The sequence below is a fragment of the Molothrus ater genome, chromosome 7 (assembly GCF_012460135.2).
Source record: "Molothrus ater isolate BHLD 08-10-18 breed brown headed cowbird chromosome 7, BPBGC_Mater_1.1, whole genome shotgun sequence".
NCBI lineage: Eukaryota > Metazoa > Chordata > Aves > Passeriformes > Icteridae > Molothrus > Molothrus ater.
Window position 1 is genome coordinate 36,792,055 of NC_050484.2, and position 20,649 is coordinate 36,812,703.

Consider the following 20,649-nt stretch of genomic DNA (forward strand, 5'->3'; position numbering starts at 1 on the left):
CACACATGGTTTACATCTAATTAAAGATAGAATATTTGGGATTACACTGATTTTAGGCCCTGCATGACACGTTGTATGTGCAGTCATGACAACAGCAACACACCAAATGTGCATTTACTTTTCCAGCTCTTAAATTCCTATTTTAACTCAAAATCTACATTTTTATTTGTAAAGGAAATGAATCCCACATGGTATTTTTTACTGCTCAGATCCTTAGACTGAAACAGAAAAAGGGTTTTTTTTTCCTTACTTTAGGATTCCTAATAGCTGAACAAATCCCTTCTCAATCTCCTAAATAATTTTAAATTCAATTATTCAATGCACGTATAAAATAAGCATTCAGGAAACACAACCATGTTGAAATAATTTTTAGTGATATTATTGTGGATTTGAGGTTGAGGTTGGACTTGATCTTGGAAGTCTTTTCCAACCTTAATGATCCTGTGATTGTACAGTTCCATTAAACTTTGCACTATTTATGTTTAAGTAATAAAACAGTGAATTTCATCTGTGAAATAAATGGTGAAATAAATGAAATGGAAAATATTCCAGACTTGTTCATTCCTTACCGCGCTCCTCATTTTCTGGAATTCCAGGGAGTGAATGACACTGGGGAAATCACCAATATCCTTCCCAGCCAGGTAGTGGCCTTTCAGCTTCTGATATATTTCCTTGTATTTAAGCTGAAAAAAATATTCATGTGGAAATTTTAATGTTAATTCTAACAACATATTGGGGGGGGAAAAGGGAAAGAGTGGGAAATCCCTCCTGACCTCACTGTTGATTTGGTTTGCATGTTTGGCTCCCACAAGTGGAACATATTTCTCATCCAGAGAGTATCCAATGGGCTTGCTCAGTTCCCAAGCCTTCTTGTAATGTTTCTAGGCAAGAAAAAGCATACACAGATTTAATGAATAAATCAATTATATTTCCCATTTATGCACACATGGGATATAACATGGAATACAGAATATTTTTACAGAGTGGTTCCCAATAAATTAAATGGAGAATGTAAATATTGAGCAGTCATTCAGTATAAGGCAAACAGGACAAGTGTTCACTTTAGGTAGCTACCTGAGCACAGATTTGAGCTGATTTCTGCTTGCTTTATTACATTTATACCAGAAGGGTAATAAAAATATCCAAAATACAGATATGAGCTCTGGTATAAAAGTACAGTATAGAATTGAGATTGATAATTTTATAGATTATCAAAATTGTGAAAAATCTTCAAGAAATATTGGTGTTTATTAAAGAAACATTAGTGTCAATGGCACTTTCCTAATACTTTTTTGTTAAATATTAAATATATTCACCTTCAGATTAAATTATGAAGTGCCTACTTATATGAATGTGTAATCGCTTATATTTTTAAAAAATAGAGGTTTCTCATTAAAATCAGTGAGACTACTAAAAAGTAACTGCTTAATTATGTAAATAATCTACAGTTTTCATTTATTATAAAAGAAGTAAATGTAAAATTTATCAGTAATCTCCAAAGATATTATTGGATGGAATTATATTTGTTTTTGTCACACTATTTTGACTTCCAAGCGCCACACAGCTGTCCTTTGAGGTCACTTCAATAAAGAAAGAAATCATCCTGATTCCAGGATGATCCAAACAGGAAAGCTGAAGAAAAAAGGGTCTAAATAACCTCCCTAGTGCCACTGCTGAGAGTAGAACAGCTCCTCAAGTCCAGCCCACATTTCAAAGGTTGATATTTATGGGATCTCACCTCACTGTGGAGCAAGGCCATGTCTTTGGCGTGGTGCAGAGCTGGAGTATCATCAGACCCAATGTACTGGCCTTTCTCCTGGTTAAACGTTTCTTTGTATTTTAGCTACAAAAGAAATCAAACACAGTGTTAATTCCACAGGAGAAATACATTATTCCCATTAGTCTATCTATCAGTAGTAGACATAAATTTTCTCTTGTGTCATAATGCTGTGTAGGACATTCCAGCCATGGTAATACACACAGGCAAATGTTACTGTGTCCCCTCAAAATACACATGATATTCATGAAAAATTCAAGATACTGCTCAGCAAATACAGTTTAGCAACACCAGGAATTCCATGAGCTGCTCATCAAGAACAGGACTCAGCTTTCTGTTAGAAAATCTATGCAAACTCTAAGTCAGGGACATGCCATATTCTTCTACAGGAAAATGTTAAATTATTTGGACAGCAATACTGTGTTGTTCATTCATATCACTTCTTACTAAACTTGCTCATCCCAGGAAAGCCTGTTATTAATGAGGTGCACACACAAATATTATAAGGTTAAAAATAGTATAGTTAGCAAAAGCAATTAAATCATCTCCTAATTCTTCTATATGAAATTTATTTTTTAAAAAGGTACATACATCACTCTGATTGACAGAGTTCATCTTTGCCAAAGTGATCTCAGGAGTGTCAGCCACACTGGTGTATTTGGAAAAGTTATCCAGGGCTTCTTTTGTGTATGATCTCTGCAAAGAGGTGAAATAATGTCTTAAACACTGCATGAGAAAGAAGTGCCAGTTGTGGAACTGCTGAAATATTTTCTCTTACCTTGTTTATCAGCTCTTGTGCATTCTTAACCTTCTTATGCTCCACTGAATCGAGAGGGATCCAACCAATGCCACGGAGCCACTCCAAATCAGATTTGTAGATGTTCTAAACCAGAAAAACAATGCAAAAGGACAGAAATTACTGAGCTCAGGATGGATGATGCTCTGTGGGCAATATCCTTAGGCCAGACCATGTGGAAAGACCTCGTAGGGCTGCAACATCACTCACATCACTCTGCAGGTCGTAGGCCTGCCGTGCGTGGATCACGTCATTCTGGTCGGGAAGGCAGGTCCACTGGTGCAGGTACTGGCGATAGTCAACATCACTGACCAAGTTCTGGCCCTCCTTTGCTGCCACAACTGACATGGCATCTGAAGGTATGTGGATTTTGGACTTGGTTTTGTTGTAGTCTGATTTGTACAGCCTGTCGCTCTGGAGCTCGCCTGCGTGCTCGTACCACACCAGCTTGGGGTCATCCCTCATCTTGGCAACTCCCACGTAGTGACCTCTCTGCTTGACATACTCAGCTTTGTATTTCAGCTGGTGGGAGAGGGGAGAAACACAGAGAAAATCAGCAATGGCTGTACCCACTCTGGTTTTAACCTGGGAACAGCTTCAGCTTTGTCAACACAAAGAGCAGATGAGACAGGGAGTTGTCAAATGCAGGTTTGACAACTTAGGTTTTCAGTACATGACCAGATAAAAATCTGGTCACAAACAATATTATTACCTTGCATAAGCCTTCCAGTTAAAAATATAGCGGTTTATTAGTCTAATATACACCCAATTTCCAGTAAAAGGTATTGTTAACACAAGAGAAAAGACTTGCTAGAAATGCTTTCTAACAAGCACATTTAGTCTCATTTTGGCAACAAATTATTTGAGATTGTCTGAAGAGTGGATGCTTATTTACAATATTTACATCACACTGCTTTGACAAAATGTTTATTCCAAATAAGAGTCATGTAATAATTTCAAGATCCATTATGTAAATGTTAAAAATGAAAAGTGTGTACTGGCCTAGAGGTTTTGATATGCCAAAAAGTGAAGTTAGAGCCATATATGTTATAAATCATAGTATCACTTCAAATTTTACACCTTTTTTTATTTAACACTTACAAAATATGGAAGTCCAGCTCAGTTGATTTTGAAAGGACTATTTCTGGAGAGAGGGAATGTGGAAGGAATCTGACCTTCAGCACTAATACCTCCAAATCCCATAATCAAAAGATAGCTGAATTATTTGGAGGACATCATGGAATTCATAGGCCATGAAAAGTCTGGATGTTACCCCAGATGGAATGCTTTTTAAGTCTGTTTGGGAATTTTCAAGGCCTTTAACATTTCAGGCTTCCAAGCACTCCTCTTCCTAATGAGAAGAATCATTACCTCACTTTGGACATCACTCGAGTGCTTGGCATGAGAGATCTGCACCGTGTCAGGAGGCAGGAGGTAACCAGTGGCTTTTTCTTTCTCCCAACTTTCCTTGTACAAATTCTGTGGGAAATAAAAGTGATGAGTGATGGGAAATAAACGATAATGATTACTGTATGTATGTAATTTATTTAGAAGTATAAGGATAACAAATCCTTCCTTCAGGTTGTTATCAATAAGGTAGGTTTTTTAAATACCTAAAAAATGGGAGTAGAAGCTGTCAGGGAGAGACCACGCACCTGATTTAGAATTCTGGCTGCTTCTCGGGCCATGTCCAGCTGTGGTGTATCTGTGAGAGTATAATTTGTCTTGGCCTCATTCCATTCTTTGTGGTATTTAATCTAGGACACAGAAAGAAATGACTGCCTTGTAGCACCCCCACAGAACTGGGAAAACACCATAATCTACACACAAAATAACAAACCAACCCCTGAATTGGCAAGGCTAGTAGACAAAGCACATTAAATACAGAATCACAGAAGTCAAATGTAGCCCAGACACTGAGAGCAAACTTACGTCACTGAGGATTTCAGTGCTATTCTTTGCTGTGACATAATCAACTCTGTCAGCCACGGGAGTGAACGGGAGAGTTTCAGCTTTCGTGCGGTACTTCCTCTGAACAAGAAAGAGAAGAACAGATTACCCTTGAATATTTGATGCCTAATACAGCAATTCTGAATAGATACACAAGACAAGGAACTTCTCATGAAGAAAAACCTCTCCATACACAATGAATGTTGTGAAAATACTGCGGTTGCAGCATTTTTTTTCAAATTTCAAAATTTTTTTTCAAATTTTTCATTTGAAAAAAACCCTCATTGTTTAAACCATTTAAAATACTTTGAGTGACAAATACCCCTGAAGAAAATTTTAGTATTGAAAAACATTTGATTACCTCACTCAGGAGATCTCCAGCATATTTGACATGCTTGACTCCAAGGGAATCATTTGGCAACCATCCGATTCCCCGCAGCCATTCCAAATCAGCTTTATAAACAGCCTGGGAAAACAAAGGAGGGTCCATGCTCTTAGCAACACTTCCCTGGACAATCCAGCAAGATTCATAAATAACAGAATTTAATCCACTGGTTAAAAGGGGAGCAGTAGTTCCAACATGAGCACTACATCTAAATTTACCACCCTTCAACCATTTCGTAAGTGGCTTACACTTTGCAGCTTTAACAAAGATCAAGGTGAGTTCCCTGAATTCAGGAACGGATTCCCACCCCTTAGAGCTGAAGCAGGATGAGAAGAGGCAATACAGGACTAAGTTAGGGGGTGTTTTCAGGTGAGCTTACATCGCTCTGGAGGTCGTAGGCTTTCCTGGCATGAATGACATCGTTCTGGTCGGGGAGGCAGATCCACTGGTGCAGGTAGTGCCGGTAGTCGGCGTCGCTCACCAGGGCCTGCCCGTGCTTGGCTGACACGATGGACATCATGTCCACTGGCAGGTGGCACTGGGTCTTCTGCTTGGCAAAGTACTTCTTGTACTCTCGTTCACTCTGAACTTTGGCCACATCCAGGGCAAACTGGATTTTGGAATCTCCCTTTGCGTTCGGCACTCCCACGTAGTGTCCTTTCTGCTTCTCGTGCTCCAGCTTGTATTTGTACTGGGGGAAGAGCAGAGGTCACCATCAGTAACAGCTAGAAAGAGCTCTTGGAGCATGGGAGATGCCTCTTTTGGCACTTACATCACTGGCAATCTCTCTAGAAGCCTTGGCTGTCTTGATTGGAATTGCATCTGCTCTCAAATCATAGTTCATCTTCAGCTCATCCCAAGCTCCTTTATATTGTTTCTGAAGAGACAGATAAAACATCACACACATGCTGAATGCTCTAGCATTTGCCATTACAGAAATAGAGTTTCCAGCCATTTATTTGCTGAAATACTATGAAATTTTTTGAGCAGTACTCCTGCTCCTAATCATAAATGCAGCTGCCTCTGAAACATGCAACACCAGTTGTGCAACCTATAAAGCACAAAAGGGTGTTTATAAAGGTGTAGAAAATATTTATATGCCTTGGATTGTCATCCATTTTAATAAAATATTCCCTCAGTGGTGCATGATATTAATAATTTTTAAATAGCTGAATGCAAATATTTATTTTAAAATGGCTGAATATTTTAAGGATATTCAGTAGAGGGAAGGGAATGCCACAAGCCCTGTATGAGGACAGACTTCAATGAGATTCACAGAGATTCAACATCTTAGAATGATATAATCCACATACTATTTTAGAGAAAACAGAATGATAAACATACCTGGCTGTAATTAACAGCATTAGCCTTGGCTAGGTTGATTTCAGGGGTGTCTGGCATGATGTGGATCATAGTCTTGTCCTTTTCCCAGGCTTCTTTATATTTTTGCTGTTAAAACAGTCATTTAATATCATCAGACTTATCGAATTTCACTTATCAATAACGTAAAATCCCATAAATCTCTCCTGAACTATCATCTCTAAAGAGTAAAATGTTTGGAAAAGCATTAAACTTAAAACACCACAGATCAGTTTTACATTTTAGCAGTGAGATTTCTCTTTAGCTGTAGTTTCTGGAGTGGAAGCAGCTTTGAGGAGGTTGGAACATACAGTGCTGATCTGTTCAGCGTTGGTTTTGGCCAGAACAACATCTGGGGAATCCACAACACTGGTGTACTTCACACTGTCAATGGGGGTCCGATACACGTTGTCACTCAGGAGGTCCTGGGCATTCTTCACCCTCTTAATTTCTGGTGAGTCGTTGGGCAACCACCCAATTCCACGGAGCCACTCTAGGTCTGACCTGTACACAACCTGGGTGAGATAGCCAGAAAACAAAAACATTGTTTAAAATTATTGTCTTAATAATTTTAAGCTATGCAAAGCAGATTATGTTTTATAAACCTAGCTAGACTCAGATGAATCCTTTTTATAGACAGGAGATTTCAGTGTCATAAGTAAAATTAAAACTGGCCACAAGTTTTTAAGTGGTTCAGCTCTTAAACAACACATTCTAAACCTTGTAAGGAGAAACAACTGAAAGGACCTACAGTTAATGATGATGAATAGTAAAAGCTTAGAAGACTCTTCCTGTCTCCTCCAAAACACTTATTCCTCTAGTAATTTCAGCAATTTACAAGTCCTAACAAAACCCCAAGCTGCCTACCAGGAAAACCGACAAACAGCAAGGAACAGGAACCTCATCTCCAAAGCTTGTAATTGAAACAGTGGAAGAGGAACTGATAAGCACCAAAGCCAGGTCAGGAAATCAACTGCACTGATCCCACTTTGCATTCAGCCACTAAAACCTCTCACTGGCTACCTCACAGAGTTTTCTTCCAATTAAATAAATTTCCAAGCTTACTCAAGCAAACAGAAGTAACAAAAGCCACCTGATTCCAAGGTAGCTCACAGCTCTTATTCCTAAGTCCTATCAAAGCAAGAAAGATAAATTCTTCAGCTTCTCCAAATCAGATCTGTCCAAAAGCATTATCTAACACATTATCAACTAAAGTTTTACAATATTCAGAGATGAAACCAATGCTTTTTAAGGGTGCAAAAGAGCACATAATAGCAGTAACAAAAAACTGAAGAAAACAGTCTCAACATAAATTTGTTGTGACTGTATAGCATTGAACAATAAGAATAAGGCTATAATCTATTGAATAAAAACTACACATCTCTGCGGGTACTCACGTCGCTCTGCAGGTCGTAGGCCTGCCGTGCGTGGATCACGTCATTCTGGTCAGGAAGGCAGGTCCACTGGTGCAGGTACTGCCTGTAGTCAATGTCACTGACCAAGTTCTGGCACTCCTTGGCTGCCTGCACCGACAGGGCATCCACAGGGATGTGGATCTGGGTCTTGGAATCGTTGTAGCCCTTCTTGTAGAGGCGGTCGTTCTGCAGGGCCATGGCGCGCGCGGCCTGCACCAGCTTGGGGTCATCCTTGGCACTGGGGCACCCGATGTAGTGGCCTTTCTGCTTCTCGTGGGTTTCTTTGTACTTGTACTGGAAATGCAGAGAGAACAGAAGGTGTGTTGCTCACCTGGACACAGCCACCAGGCTCAGGCTGCCAGCCTGAGCTTCACTCATTCTGCTGAGACACAAGCAGCGCACAAGAGAAGGCCGTACCTCACTGGCAATGTCTCTGGAGGCCTTGGCTTGTTTGATGGGAATGGCATCTGCTCTCAGGTCGTAGCCTTTCGCCTTGACCTCATCCCAGGCTTTCTGATAATGTTTCTGTAAAGAAAATTAATCACCTTTGTTAAACACAGTGAAATGCCTTCTCTAAAAACGTGCTTGCTGGGAATGACCAGCTTGGGAGCCCTGTTTGCTTCCTGTAACTGACAGAGTGACAGTAATGATCCTGGCAAGTGTCTTAACAGAAAACTCATGACTTAAAGTAGGTGCAAGATTAAAACTCAAAAAGGCAGCAGAAATATTCCTGAAGACAGACCAATATGTCTGCAGACTCCAACAACTCCTCCATGGAATGTATTTGGCAGGTTTTGCCAAAGGGAGCAGAAGTTGTGCGGAACTGCACACTGAGCTTGGGAGTTTGTTCATGAACACACAACCTGTTGATAGGCTGAGAGCTGATAAAAAGCCTCTGGATGTACTTTCCTGCTTACAAGCACATTAGATGGTGAGTTTGTGCACCACCATTTACAGCAAAAACTGGAAGAACAATTACCAGCCTTAATTTTCCAACACTTTACAAATATTTCATGTTATTCTCTTACATTGCTGATGTTGAGAGCATTGACTTTGGACTGCAGCATGACAGGAGTGTCTGAAGGGAGGGAAATCTGGGTCTTGTCTTTATCCCAGGCCTCACGATACAGACGCTGAGGAGAAAGGAAGAACAACGGCAATTCAGTACGGTGAGAACAAAAACACCAAGAGGAATTCTTCAGTAATTCCAATTTGCAAAACTTCATCATTCCCACCAGAGAAATTCTACTCTCCACCAGAAAGAAATGAAATGGGAAGGGGGAGCTTACATCACTGAGCTGCATGGCATTGGTCTTGGCCAGGACGACGTCTGGGGAGTCGGTGATGCTGGTGAACTTCAGCTGCTCCGGCCGCGTGCGGTACAGGCGGTCGTTGAGGATCTCCTGGGCCTTCTTGGCTTTGACCACATCCACAGACCCTTCTGTCAGCCAGCCAATGCCTCTCAGCCATTCCAGGTCGGACTTGTACACGTTCTACAAACAAACCAAGGGTTACTGGCACTGCAGAGGTAACTCTTAGCCCAGAGAGCTGGTGGGTTCTCAGTTTCTGGAGATGTTCAAGACCAGTCTGGATGAGGCTCTGAATGACCAGGTCTAGTGGAAGGTGTCCCTTGCCCATGGCAGGGGGGTGGAATAAGATGGTCTTTCCCAACCCAAACAATTTTGGGATTCTGCAGCTCTAACTCTAAGTGGAAGAAGATTTTTTATAAGCCTTTCCCCAACTTATTCTCATACTCTACACAACAAGCAGCCAGTGATGCTCTGTTGTATCAGGTCCTTTCTGGACACACCACCCCTGATTTGCACAGAAACAATGATACTTTTAAGACACTGCATTCAAACCAGGGGCATGACCTGCAAGGAGACTGAAATCAAACATTCTAGAGCAGACCAAGAAAACATGGCTTCCTTATGAACTGTCCCAAATATTTCTGGCACCCAGAAATCCTTTGGAAAGGATAAAATAAACATACCAGGACAGACCACAGGCCCGTGAATGTGCATTTGAAAGTATATTTGTCAGTCACTAACAAACAGAGCCTCACACAGCTGCCCTAAAGCTTTCCTACAGTGATTGTCACTCACGTCGCTCTGCAGGTCGTAGGCCTGCCGTGCGTGGATCACGTCATTCTGGTCAGGAAGGCAGGTCCACTGGTGCAGGTACTGCCTGTAGTCAATGTCACTGACCAAGTTCTGGCACTCCTTGGCTGCCTGCACCGACAGGGCATCCACAGGGATGTGGATCTGGGTCTTGGAATCGTTGTAGCCCTTCTTGTAGAGGCGGTCGTTCTGCAGGGCCATGGCACGCGCGGCCTGCACCAGCTTGGGGTCATCCTTGGCACTGGGGCACCCGATGTAGTGCCCTTTCTGCTTCTCGTGGGTTTCTTTGTACTTGTACTGGAAATACAAAAAGACGTGAATCTGGGATGAAGGTGCCATCATATCCTATTGCTACTGATCACAAAAATGCATATTCTTGTTTTTAAGGGAACTGAAAATAAATGTAAAGCAATAACATACGTCACTCGCAATATCTCTTGATGCTTTTGCAGTTTTGATTGGAATTGCATCAGCTCTCATGTCATAACCCTTCTTTTTGGCCTCTTCCCAGGCTTGTACATAAAGTTTCTACATGAGAGAAGACAGAAAATGGCTTATCAATATTCTGAAAGATGGGATTTCTACATTTCATAATTGTCTCTCAAATTTTTCATAAACGTGTGATTCAGAACATCTTTATAATTAAAGAAATACTGACTTAACTCTGAATTTCCACTAGTTCAGTAAATGTTGAAATGTCCTTACTTTGCTAACGTTGGCTGCATTGGCCTTTGCTAACAGAATGTCTGGTGTGTCAGGCATGACATGGATGGACTTCTTGTCTGCATCCCAGGCTTCTGTGTACAAGCGCTGCGAGAGAGGAAAACAGCCCTTTACAAACAGTTCTTTATGAAATTATTTTACAACTACAATTATTTTACAAACTGCTAGGGGTAGCTCCAGTAAGCTGTAATACCCTGACACAGCAAAGTTTCTCTCTGAACAGCTCAAGAAGGAAAACTCTGTCCCTCCTCATTATTTCCCAGGTTAAGCTGGTGCAGCAATTGACAGATTTTGGGTTGTGGAGAAACAGGAGGAAAAGCGTATTATTTATTCTGTATAATTTGTTTGATTATGTTTGTTATAAAGGAGGAGGTACTTAGTGACTTTCACCCTCCAGATCTATGTTGCACAAGTTTCACATCCAGAGAACTTCAGGTATTTCCTCATCACTTGTTCATCATGAAGTATTATACTTGGAAAAATCTGCAATTTAAGGGACTTTTGTCAGTAGATTTTTTACCAACTGCTCACTTCAGACTGAGCCCTGAGAGAACAGCTTTCCTGTACAGTGGCTGAATTCGGAAATCAACTTTCTCTTGAATCCATATGTTTTTGGTTTTACTTTGTATTTTGAATTTTTCACCTCATGAACAAGTTCTATTAACTGGCAGTACCACCCTCACCTTGTTCATGATCTCAGCATTTTGCTTGGCTAAGACCATGGCCAAGGAATCCGTCACGCTGGTAAATTTGATTTTGTCTGCAGGCTGCCGATACTTCCTGTCACTGAGGATTTCTCCAGCTTTCTTGGCTTTCTCAACCTCCAAGGAGCCAATAGGAACCCATCCAATGCCTCTCAACCATTCCAGGTCTGATTTGTAAACAGCCTGAAAAATTTTGAAAGTTTGTTATATATGGGCAAGTGTGATAAAATATTAAAATTAATTTAAACAAGCACATACAATATGAACAGCTGGGTATGTTTCTGAGGATATGGTTCTGAAAACAATTGTTTTTGAAAGTTGAGTAAAGTGACTATTAAATAAGAGAAATAAAAGAGGTATTGGAGCACAATGCCAGTATCAGAGTAACACACAAATTATACCTCAGATAAGGGACTGGAAAAATAGGATTAAACATAAATTTGATGAAAGAATTGAAAGAATGAAAGAATGAAAACATTTCAAAAAGTCTGATACAAGCGACTAGAGGCTCATTATCCGTATTTTAAGAATTAGGTTGTGCAAGACTTAATTCTGTATTACAGAATTACTGTATTACAGAATTACTGTGTTACAGAAATGCTGCGTTACTAATTTAAGGATTTGCTCACATCACTCTGCAGGTCGTAGGCTTGCTTGGCGTGGATCACGTCGTTCTGGTCAGGCAGACAAATCCACTGGTGCAGGTAGTGCCGGTAGTCAGCGTCGCTCACCAGCTGCTGGCACTTCTTGGCCAACACAATTCCAAGCATGTCCACGGGGCTGCTGAACCTTGTCTTGGACTTCTCAAAGTCCTTCTTGTACTCCCTGTCACTCTGGATCTTGGCCACGTGCATCGACCACATCATCTTGGGGTCATCCTCGATGTTCCTGGCCCCAATGTGGTGGCCCAGCTGCTTCCGATACCCTTCCTTGTACTTGTACTGCAGGAAAAAAATCCATATATATATTCATATATTTTATCCTTTTCTAAGACAAAGCATTTAAATAGATTTCTTGGCAGAAAAACAAAGAGCACAAAAATCTGTTATCCTCTGTCTCTTAGTGATATTGCCTAATCCTTGAAACAAAACCTGTCCCAGTCATTGCAGATTTTTTTTTCCTGATTTTGTGTTTTGTGTTTCAATGTGACACTGAAACAGAATTATTTCTTTCCTCCAGAAAAGATAAGCATTTAAACTTTCAGAATTTATTTACTTACATATCTCTTTTGGGGACTGATGTTAAAGGACTTCCTATTTTGAATCAGAAATTACCTCGACACACTCTAGCATAGACTCCTACATCTTTTTGTTCATTCTTCTTGAACATCCATGGATAGCAATGGGGAGCATATAAATAATCTTCATGTTATTATATTTATTCATTACTGTGATACATAACTCATACAAAAAATACTGGGTATCCATTATTTTTTGTGCACTTAAGGCATGTGGTAGAATCACTATGACAGCAGATTTCTATGTTATTTATTTTGTGAAATGTGACATTAGCAAACAAGAGAACAAAGATTCTGATTCTTTTCCACTACCAAATCCATAGGGAAATGAGAACAAAGCCTGCTCACCTCACTGGCAATCTCCCTGGAGGCTTTGGCAGACTGAATGGGAATGGCATCATAACGCAAATCATAGCCCTTCTTCTTGGACTCCTCCAAGGCCAGTTTGTACATTTTCTGTGAGAAAAAAAATCACAATCTAATTTCAAAAACAAAATTCAAAATTACATTTCAGTTCAGCATAAATGTGCAGTAAAACAAATGAAGTTCCTAAACAATTTTGTTCATCTTCAGACAATTTAAATACTGTTCTGTAAAAAAAGAAAAAAAAACAGATTTCAAAGACCTTGTAATTTTATTGTAGACGTTTGGAAAGTAGAAATCATTTAGAGAAGACAAAGACAGGAACATTTAAAAAGCTAAACTGCCTATTTCCACAACTTGCTGTAGAAATGATTTCTCATTTATGGGGGATAATTTATTTTAAAAGAAAATATATTTTTGTGGAATAACAACTCTGATTTCAGAACTGGAACCAGACATATATGAAAATAACTAACCTGACAATATATTAAAATTAATAAAAAATCAAAGGTGACGAAAGTGTACTTATGAAAAACTTAGGAGAAACTGTCTCAGGTGTCCAGCTGCACTCACCTCACTGTAGTTCACTCGGTTCTGTTTGGCCAGCAGGATTTCTGGGGTGTCAGGCATGACATGAATTGTGGTCTTGTCTTTGTTCCAAGCTTCAGTGTACAAACGCTAAAAAAGAAAACAGGAAGAGATTGATAGGGCATTCAAAAACAGGTTAATATTTCAATAAACATGGAAAACACATTAATTAAAATGATAGGAACCTGGTCCAAGGGAAATTGTCCCCTCCCATGGCAGGAGGTTGGAACAAAATGATCTTTAATGTCCCTTCTAACCCAAACCATATTATGACACTATAAAATATAGCAGGGATATACAGTTATGTGTTAATCTGGTAAAAGTAACATCAACAAAAGGAGAATTTATATGAGGGAGTTAAAAACATTAAGGAAACTGCCACATTGCTTCAGAATAATGAATAAACCAAAGAATTATTAGTGCCCAATGCACACACACACCAAGGAAAATATTTAAGATGAAAATGCAGAATATTACACAAATTTGAGTCTTCCATTACCTGACCTTTGGACCTTCCATTACCAAACCTTTTGAGTTTGGAGTGAAATAACAAGAGCACAATGACTGAAAATGCATCATGCTTGAACTGCAGCACTGCTTGTGCTCAATCATTCCCAGTCTTGCCTGCAGGGCTGAGGCAGGGACCTCTGATGCGTCACCCAGAGGAATCAGAACTCACCTTGTTCATGATGTCTGCGTTCTGCTTGGCCAACACCATCTCCAGGGAATCCGTGACACTGGTGAACTTGATGGTGTCCGGATGCTGGCGGTAAATTTTGTCACTCAGGATCTCCCCTGCTCTCTTGGCTTTCTCAACTTCCAAGGAACCAATTGGGACCCAGCCAATGCCCCGCAGCCACTCAAGGTCAGATTTGTAGCAGTTCTGTTACAATAAACAAAATTACACAACTTATTTTAATAAAATAATCATTATAATGTATGTTACATAGTGCATCTTTCCAAAGGAAAAACACCTTCCTATCAGCTCTTCATTCGAACAAATTCAAAGATGTAAAGAAAATTGTGGAAAAAATAACAGCATTTCACCTATATTAAGGGTGAAACCATTATCCAGCTTTCACAGAATGGTAAATGATAGTCCAAATCCTGGAATTACAGGATTTCATTTAAATATCACTTAGTTGGTATAACCTCTAGGAGATCTGAGCATCAATTAACTGTGAAACGTAAAAAGAAATCTCAAAATGTTGGTTCTACCACACCAGAACAAGATGGCCTGATACAATTATGTAAAATAAACTCATTTTTCAGCAGAACTTAAATGCCAGAGAACTCACATCACTCTGGAGCTCGTAGGCTTGCTTGGCGTGGATCACATCGTTCTGGTCAGGCAGACAGATCCACTGGTGCAGGTAGTGCCGGTAGTCAACGTCGCTCACCAGCTCCTGGCACTTCTTGGCCAACACAATTCCAAGCATGTCCACGGGGCTGCTGAACCTTGTCTTGGACTTCTCAAAGTCCTTCTTGTACTCCCTGTCACTCTGGATCTTGGCCACGTGCATCGACCACATCATCTTGGGGTCATCCTCGATGTTCCTGGCCCCAATGTGGTGGCCCAGCTGCTTCCGATACCCTTCCTTGTACTTGTACTGAAACAGAAGAGATTTAAAGTTACTTGGTGTATTGAAAAATTAATAAATAGTTCTAACAGTTTAACATAGTCATTAGTTTGTAGAGATAAAAATATCTTATAAGTCTTTCTACTCTGGGATTAATTTTCATGTAATAAGCTGTTTTATTAGATATAATTACCTAAGAGTTTTTATATAAAATGCTTTCAATTCACTAAATGTTTAATATCACATTCTAACAAGTTTGGTACTTCACATTCTTTTACTATTAAGATTAAATTGTAAATATTAACTTATTTAACAAACTTTTTATAAAACTCCTTGATGAAGACCATATGATTTTTCTCTGTATACAAAGAGTTGAAATATCCAACTTGTGAGTAAACAAGGAGCATAAAAATCTGTTATCCTTCATCTCTAAGTGATGCTGCCTTACCAGAAGCACATGCTATCATAGTCATTGCATACTTTATCCCAATTGTTATGTTCAGACATCTTGAGTTTCATTATGACACTTGAACAGAAATATTGTTTGAATCAGAAATTAACCTGACGAACTCTACCATTGGTTCATTTGATCATGCTGCTTGAATATCCATGGACATCAATAGAAGTATTTCAGGGGGCATATCAATCATCTTCACATTATTATATTTATTTATTACAGTGATATATTCCCCATTATAAAAATATTGGCTCCCCCTTTCTTCCATGCACTAAAGGCAATGTAGTGGAATCATTACAAAGAATCACTATGAAAATATATTTCAATATTATCTATTCTATGAAGTACGAATTAGCAAAACTTATGATTATTTTCCATTACCAGATGCATAGAGAAATGAGAACAAAGCCTGCTCACCTCACTGGCAATCTCCCTGGAGGCTTTGGCAGACTGAATGGGAATGGCATCATAACGCAAATCATAGCCCTTCTTCTTGGACTCCTCCAAGGCCAGTTTGTACATTTTCTGTGAGAAAAAAAATCACAATCTAGTTTCAAAAACAAAATTGCATTGCAGTTGAGCACATCAGAGTATTGAAGTCCCTAAACAATTTTGTTGATTTTCAGGCAACTTAAACATCTTCAGTCCAGCTCTACATTCACTAGAAAATAAAAGAATGCAGATTTCAAAGACCTTGTAACTTTTTTTGTAAATGCTTGGAAAATGGGAATCATTTAGGGAAAGCAAAGCAAAACTAGTTCTTTCCATACCTTGCTGTATAAATTATTTCTAATTTATGGGAGATAATATATTTCAATGGCCTAATTAGATATCCAGGAGTTCAATTTCTGGAAAAACTCTGATTTCAGACCTTTTGTGAAAATAAACAACCTGTCAATATTTTACCAGTAACTAAAAGTCAGGGATGAAAAAAGCATACTTGTCAGAAGTACAAGTTAATTGCCTCAGATTTCAGCTGCACTCACCTCACTGTAGTTCACTCGGTTCTGTTTGGCCAGCAGGATTTCTGGGGTGTCAGGCATGACATGAATTGTGGTCTTGTCTTTGTTCCAAGCTTCAGTGTACAAACGCTAAAAAAGAAAACAGGAAGAGATTGATAGGGCATTCAAAAACAGGTTAATATTTCAATAATCAGGGAAAACATAGGCCATACCAGATGAAAATATAGGAAATATAACAGGGATAATCAGTTAGGTAATTAGGAAGAGATAGTATTAACAACAGGAGGATGGACTTAAGGAAATGTAACAACATTTAAAAAATGCCGCATTGATTAAGGAGAAGGAATAAACCAATGAGCATTGCTTGTGCTCAATCATTCCCAGTCCTGCCTGCAGGGCTGAGGCAGGGACCTCTGATGCGTCACCCAGAGGAATCAGAACTCACCTTGTTCATGATGTCTGCGTTCTGCTTGGCCAACACCATCTCCAGGGAATCCGTGACACTGGTGAACTTGATGGTGTCCGGATGCTGGCGGTAAATTTTGTCACTCAGGATCTCCCCTGCTCTCTTGGCTTTCTCAACTTCCAAGGAACCAATTGGGACCCAGCCAATGCCCCGCAGCCACTCAAGGTCAGATTTGTAGCAGTTCTGTTAAAAAATAGAAAGAAATCTATAAGAAAGAAATCTAACTCTATCTATAACCCACACAAGTTATTCTATCAATAACAATAATGCAACTTACATGGTGAATAGTTCACCAATAAGTAACCTCACAAGCAACAATTAATTTAAATAAATTCAAAGCACAGGAGAAAATATAAAAAAACAAGTGCATTTCCACTACATTAAGGGTGAAACCATTATCCAACTTTCACAGAATGGTAAATGATAGATAGCAGTTCTGGAGTTAGAGGATTTCATTGAAGCATCAATTAGTTAACACATCCTGTTGGAGAGCTCAGTTTCAATCAGCGACAAAATTTTAAAATAAATCTCAAAATGTTGGTTCTACCACACCAGAACAAGATGGCCTGATACAATTATGTAAAATATCAAATACATTCCTCAGCAGAACTTAAATGCCAGAGAACTCACATCACTCTGGAGCTCGTAGGCTTGCTTGGCGTGGATCACGTCGTTCTGGTCAGGCAGACAGATCCACTGGTGCAGGTAGTGCCGGTAGTCAACGTCGCTCACCAGCTCCTGGCACTTCTTGGCCAACACAATTCCAAGCATGTCCACAGGGCTGCTGAACCTTGTCTTGGACTTCTCAAAGTCCTTCTTGTACTCCCTGTCACTCTGGATCTTGGCCACGTGCATCGACCACATCATCTTGGGGTCATCCTCGATGTTCCTGGCCCCAATGTGGTGGCCCAGCTGCTTCCGATACCCTTCCTTGTACTTGTACTGAAATACAAACCGAAATATTAGATTTCTGTATCACCTATAAGTATCAGTTACTCATAATAAATTTTTCTAACAATAACCTTTCCAAACTTATCTATAACCTACCATTAAGAAACCCCCAAACAGTCAAATCAACTCTCATGCTAATAACATTCTAGGACTAAAGTTTTTTGCTATTTGAGTTAGAAACCTAAACAGAATTTTTTTATCATTTTGCTTTTGAAGAAATGTGCTTTATTAAAATTAGTGAGAAAGAATCCTGGTCTTATTAAATGCATTTAATCCTTATTAGATATAATGATACACATACTGTAAATACTTATCTACACAAAAAGGGTTATGAGCTATACAGCTATCACAAAAGCAGCATTATATTGTTCTTATAATTATCAACACTCATTTTTTAAAACATACATGATAGTTTACTTGCAAACATCTATTACTTAAGGTCACAGTTTAACTGCAGTGCCTTTTCCAGGATCCAGCTGACAATTTTCAGGTTGCAGAGGAGAGATGTCAACATAGAAAGAAACAAAAAGTTAGATTCTTACATCACTGGCGATTTGCCTGGATGCTTTGGCTGCTTGGATGGGGATGGCATCAGCTCTCAAATCATAGCCTTTCTTCTTTGAATCTTCCATGGCCTGTCTGTATTGTTTCTAGATGAAGAATTAAACAATGGGACTCATGTAAGTTCCATATGTTATATTCTATGCAAAACAAATTGCTCAGAAGTAGATCTAATAATTGTGTTTAGATTTATTATACACAGTTATATCTACCTTTAACTCAAAACCTCAGATCAGTAGCTAATACAAATTCATGTCAAAGGAAGAACTTTGCTACATATATTGGTTAGTTAATTTTTACTTTACTCTTTTAAATAATGTAACATTGTCTACAATTTAGAGCTAAACATTTCTTCTATACAAATGGAGTAAAACTTACTTTTTAAAACCACTGATATGGCTTACTGATGTGAACATGTTTGCCTAAAATAATATTGAGCACTGGCATCACACCTTTTCAGAATTATGCTAGTAATTACATTTCTGGTATTAATTTTTGTCTTCCCAACATTATGCACACTGGCAGAAATGACTCCCCAAAAATTCAGTGGAAACACACAACTTGTGTGGAATTTATGGAATTTCTTCTCACCAGTGCTCACTGCTCTATGCATGCACTACTACAAATATACAAACAATGTTTTTCAAGTCACAATTTTTTTTATAAATATGGGAGTTACTTAGGGAAACTGACAGTGCCATCTGTAGAAGGTTTCCCAGAACATTCCTGATCCAGCCATGACACAGAGCAGTTACATTTTGAGAGCTCCCACACTCACCAGACTGTAGTTCCTCTTGTTCTCTCTTGCCAGTGTGATTTCAGGCGTGTCAGGCATGATGTGGATTTGTGTCTTGTCTTTATCCCAGGCCTCAGTATACAAACGCTGCAGGAGAAACACAGCAGAGTATTTGGAGACATTCACAATTGATAATTAGTAATTATCAAAGAAGATATTATTAAATCAGCTCTTGATGAAAACAAGTTTCCCATCGATTACCAAAAATTGAACTTATATCTTTACAGCCTTACAGTGGTGAAATCTCACAGCACAGGCACAGGTCTGTGGTCCCAGTCCTGTCTCAGGGGTTTAGGTAGAGACTGTTGATGAGTTACCTGATCAAATCCAGACTCACCTTGTTCATGGTGTCTGCGTTCTGCTTGGCCAACACCATTGGGAGAGAATCTGGGATGCTGGTGAACTTGATGGTGTCCGGATGCTGGCGGTAAATTTTGTCACTCAGGATCTCCCCTGCTCTCTTGGCTTTCTCAACTTCCAAGGAACCAATTGGGACCCAGCCAATGCCCCGCAGCCACTCAAGGTCAGATTTGTAGCAGTTCTGTTACAAAATATAAAGGCAGCAGTTAAAAATTTCCCCCTTTATATGTTAATCAGCATTTAAATATATTCAAATTCCCTACTATGAAGGATGATATGGAGCTAATTCTGATGTTTGGCTGTACATAAACTTTCATAATGCCCTTACATTCAGATTAATTCACTCCTCAAAATATAATGGCTTTGCTTGGAACAGGAGAAAAAAAACACAAAGTGAAAAGATAGAGTGTGAGAGCAATTACTCTAGTTTATATTCCAAGGAAATTGCAAACATTTCAGTAGTCCAGAGCTTATCAGCAAGTACTCACATCACTCTGGAGCTCATAGGCTTGCTTAGCATGGATGACATCGTTCTGGTCCGGCAGACAAGTCCACTGGTGCAGGTAGTGCCGATAATCAGCATCACTGACCAGCTCCTGGCATTTCTTGGCCAACACCACGCCCAGCATGTCCACGGGGCTGCTGAACCTTGTCTTGAACTTCTCAAAGTCTTTCTTGTACTCCCTGTCACTCTGGATCTTGGCCACATGCATCGACCACATCATCTTGGGGTCATCCTCGATGTTCCTGGCCCCAATGTGGTGGCCCAGCTGCTTCCGATACCCTTCCTTGTACTTGTACTAAAAGGACAAAAAAATGTTCACTGAGTGTTAGTGTAGGGGTTTTTATATGACCCCAGAAGCCCCTGGGATACCATCTCCAGAAAATACAGCAGCTGAAGCCACAGAGATCTTAAAGAAAGAAAGGATTCAGCCGCAGCGTGTGCCACAAGGGCTGCTGTGCACTCACATCACTGGCGATGTCCCGGGAAGCTTTGGCAGACTTGATGGGAATGGCATCTGCCCGCATGTCGTAGCCCTTCTTCTTCTCCTCCTCCATCGCCTGCTTGTACAGTTTCTGGAACAGACACCACCAGTCC

At 39.7% G+C, this 20,649-nt stretch overlaps 1 protein-coding gene across 1 annotated transcript in view; it reads right to left on the reverse strand.

The window, feature by feature from the left end:
• NEB (nebulin) overlaps positions 1-20,649 on the reverse strand; it is a 99,932-nt gene that overhangs the window by 48,893 nt on the left and 30,390 nt on the right. Inside the window, exons 50-85 of the mRNA XM_054515422.1 lie at positions 20,520-20,627; positions 20,039-20,350; positions 19,528-19,731; positions 19,173-19,277; positions 18,376-18,483; positions 17,513-17,824; positions 16,862-17,065; positions 16,441-16,545; positions 15,872-15,979; positions 14,716-15,027; positions 14,097-14,300; positions 13,403-13,507; positions 12,815-12,922; positions 11,859-12,170; positions 11,209-11,412; positions 10,508-10,612; positions 10,223-10,330; positions 9,788-10,099; positions 8,972-9,175; positions 8,711-8,815; positions 8,100-8,207; positions 7,665-7,976; positions 6,579-6,782; positions 6,253-6,357; positions 5,681-5,785; positions 5,288-5,599; positions 4,885-4,989; positions 4,506-4,604; positions 4,229-4,330; positions 3,945-4,052; positions 2,784-3,095; positions 2,556-2,660; positions 2,369-2,473; positions 1,739-1,843; positions 774-881; positions 570-683 (exon numbers count right to left, since the gene is read on the reverse strand). Of these exons, the coding sequence (XP_054371397.1) occupies positions 570-683; positions 774-881; positions 1,739-1,843; positions 2,369-2,473; positions 2,556-2,660; positions 2,784-3,095; positions 3,945-4,052; positions 4,229-4,330; positions 4,506-4,604; positions 4,885-4,989; positions 5,288-5,599; positions 5,681-5,785; positions 6,253-6,357; positions 6,579-6,782; positions 7,665-7,976; positions 8,100-8,207; positions 8,711-8,815; positions 8,972-9,175; positions 9,788-10,099; positions 10,223-10,330; positions 10,508-10,612; positions 11,209-11,412; positions 11,859-12,170; positions 12,815-12,922; positions 13,403-13,507; positions 14,097-14,300; positions 14,716-15,027; positions 15,872-15,979; positions 16,441-16,545; positions 16,862-17,065; positions 17,513-17,824; positions 18,376-18,483; positions 19,173-19,277; positions 19,528-19,731; positions 20,039-20,350; positions 20,520-20,627 (6,054 nt within the window). The remainder of the gene's footprint in view (positions 1-569; positions 684-773; positions 882-1,738; positions 1,844-2,368; positions 2,474-2,555; positions 2,661-2,783; positions 3,096-3,944; positions 4,053-4,228; positions 4,331-4,505; positions 4,605-4,884; positions 4,990-5,287; positions 5,600-5,680; positions 5,786-6,252; positions 6,358-6,578; positions 6,783-7,664; positions 7,977-8,099; positions 8,208-8,710; positions 8,816-8,971; positions 9,176-9,787; positions 10,100-10,222; positions 10,331-10,507; positions 10,613-11,208; positions 11,413-11,858; positions 12,171-12,814; positions 12,923-13,402; positions 13,508-14,096; positions 14,301-14,715; positions 15,028-15,871; positions 15,980-16,440; positions 16,546-16,861; positions 17,066-17,512; positions 17,825-18,375; positions 18,484-19,172; positions 19,278-19,527; positions 19,732-20,038; positions 20,351-20,519; positions 20,628-20,649) is intronic.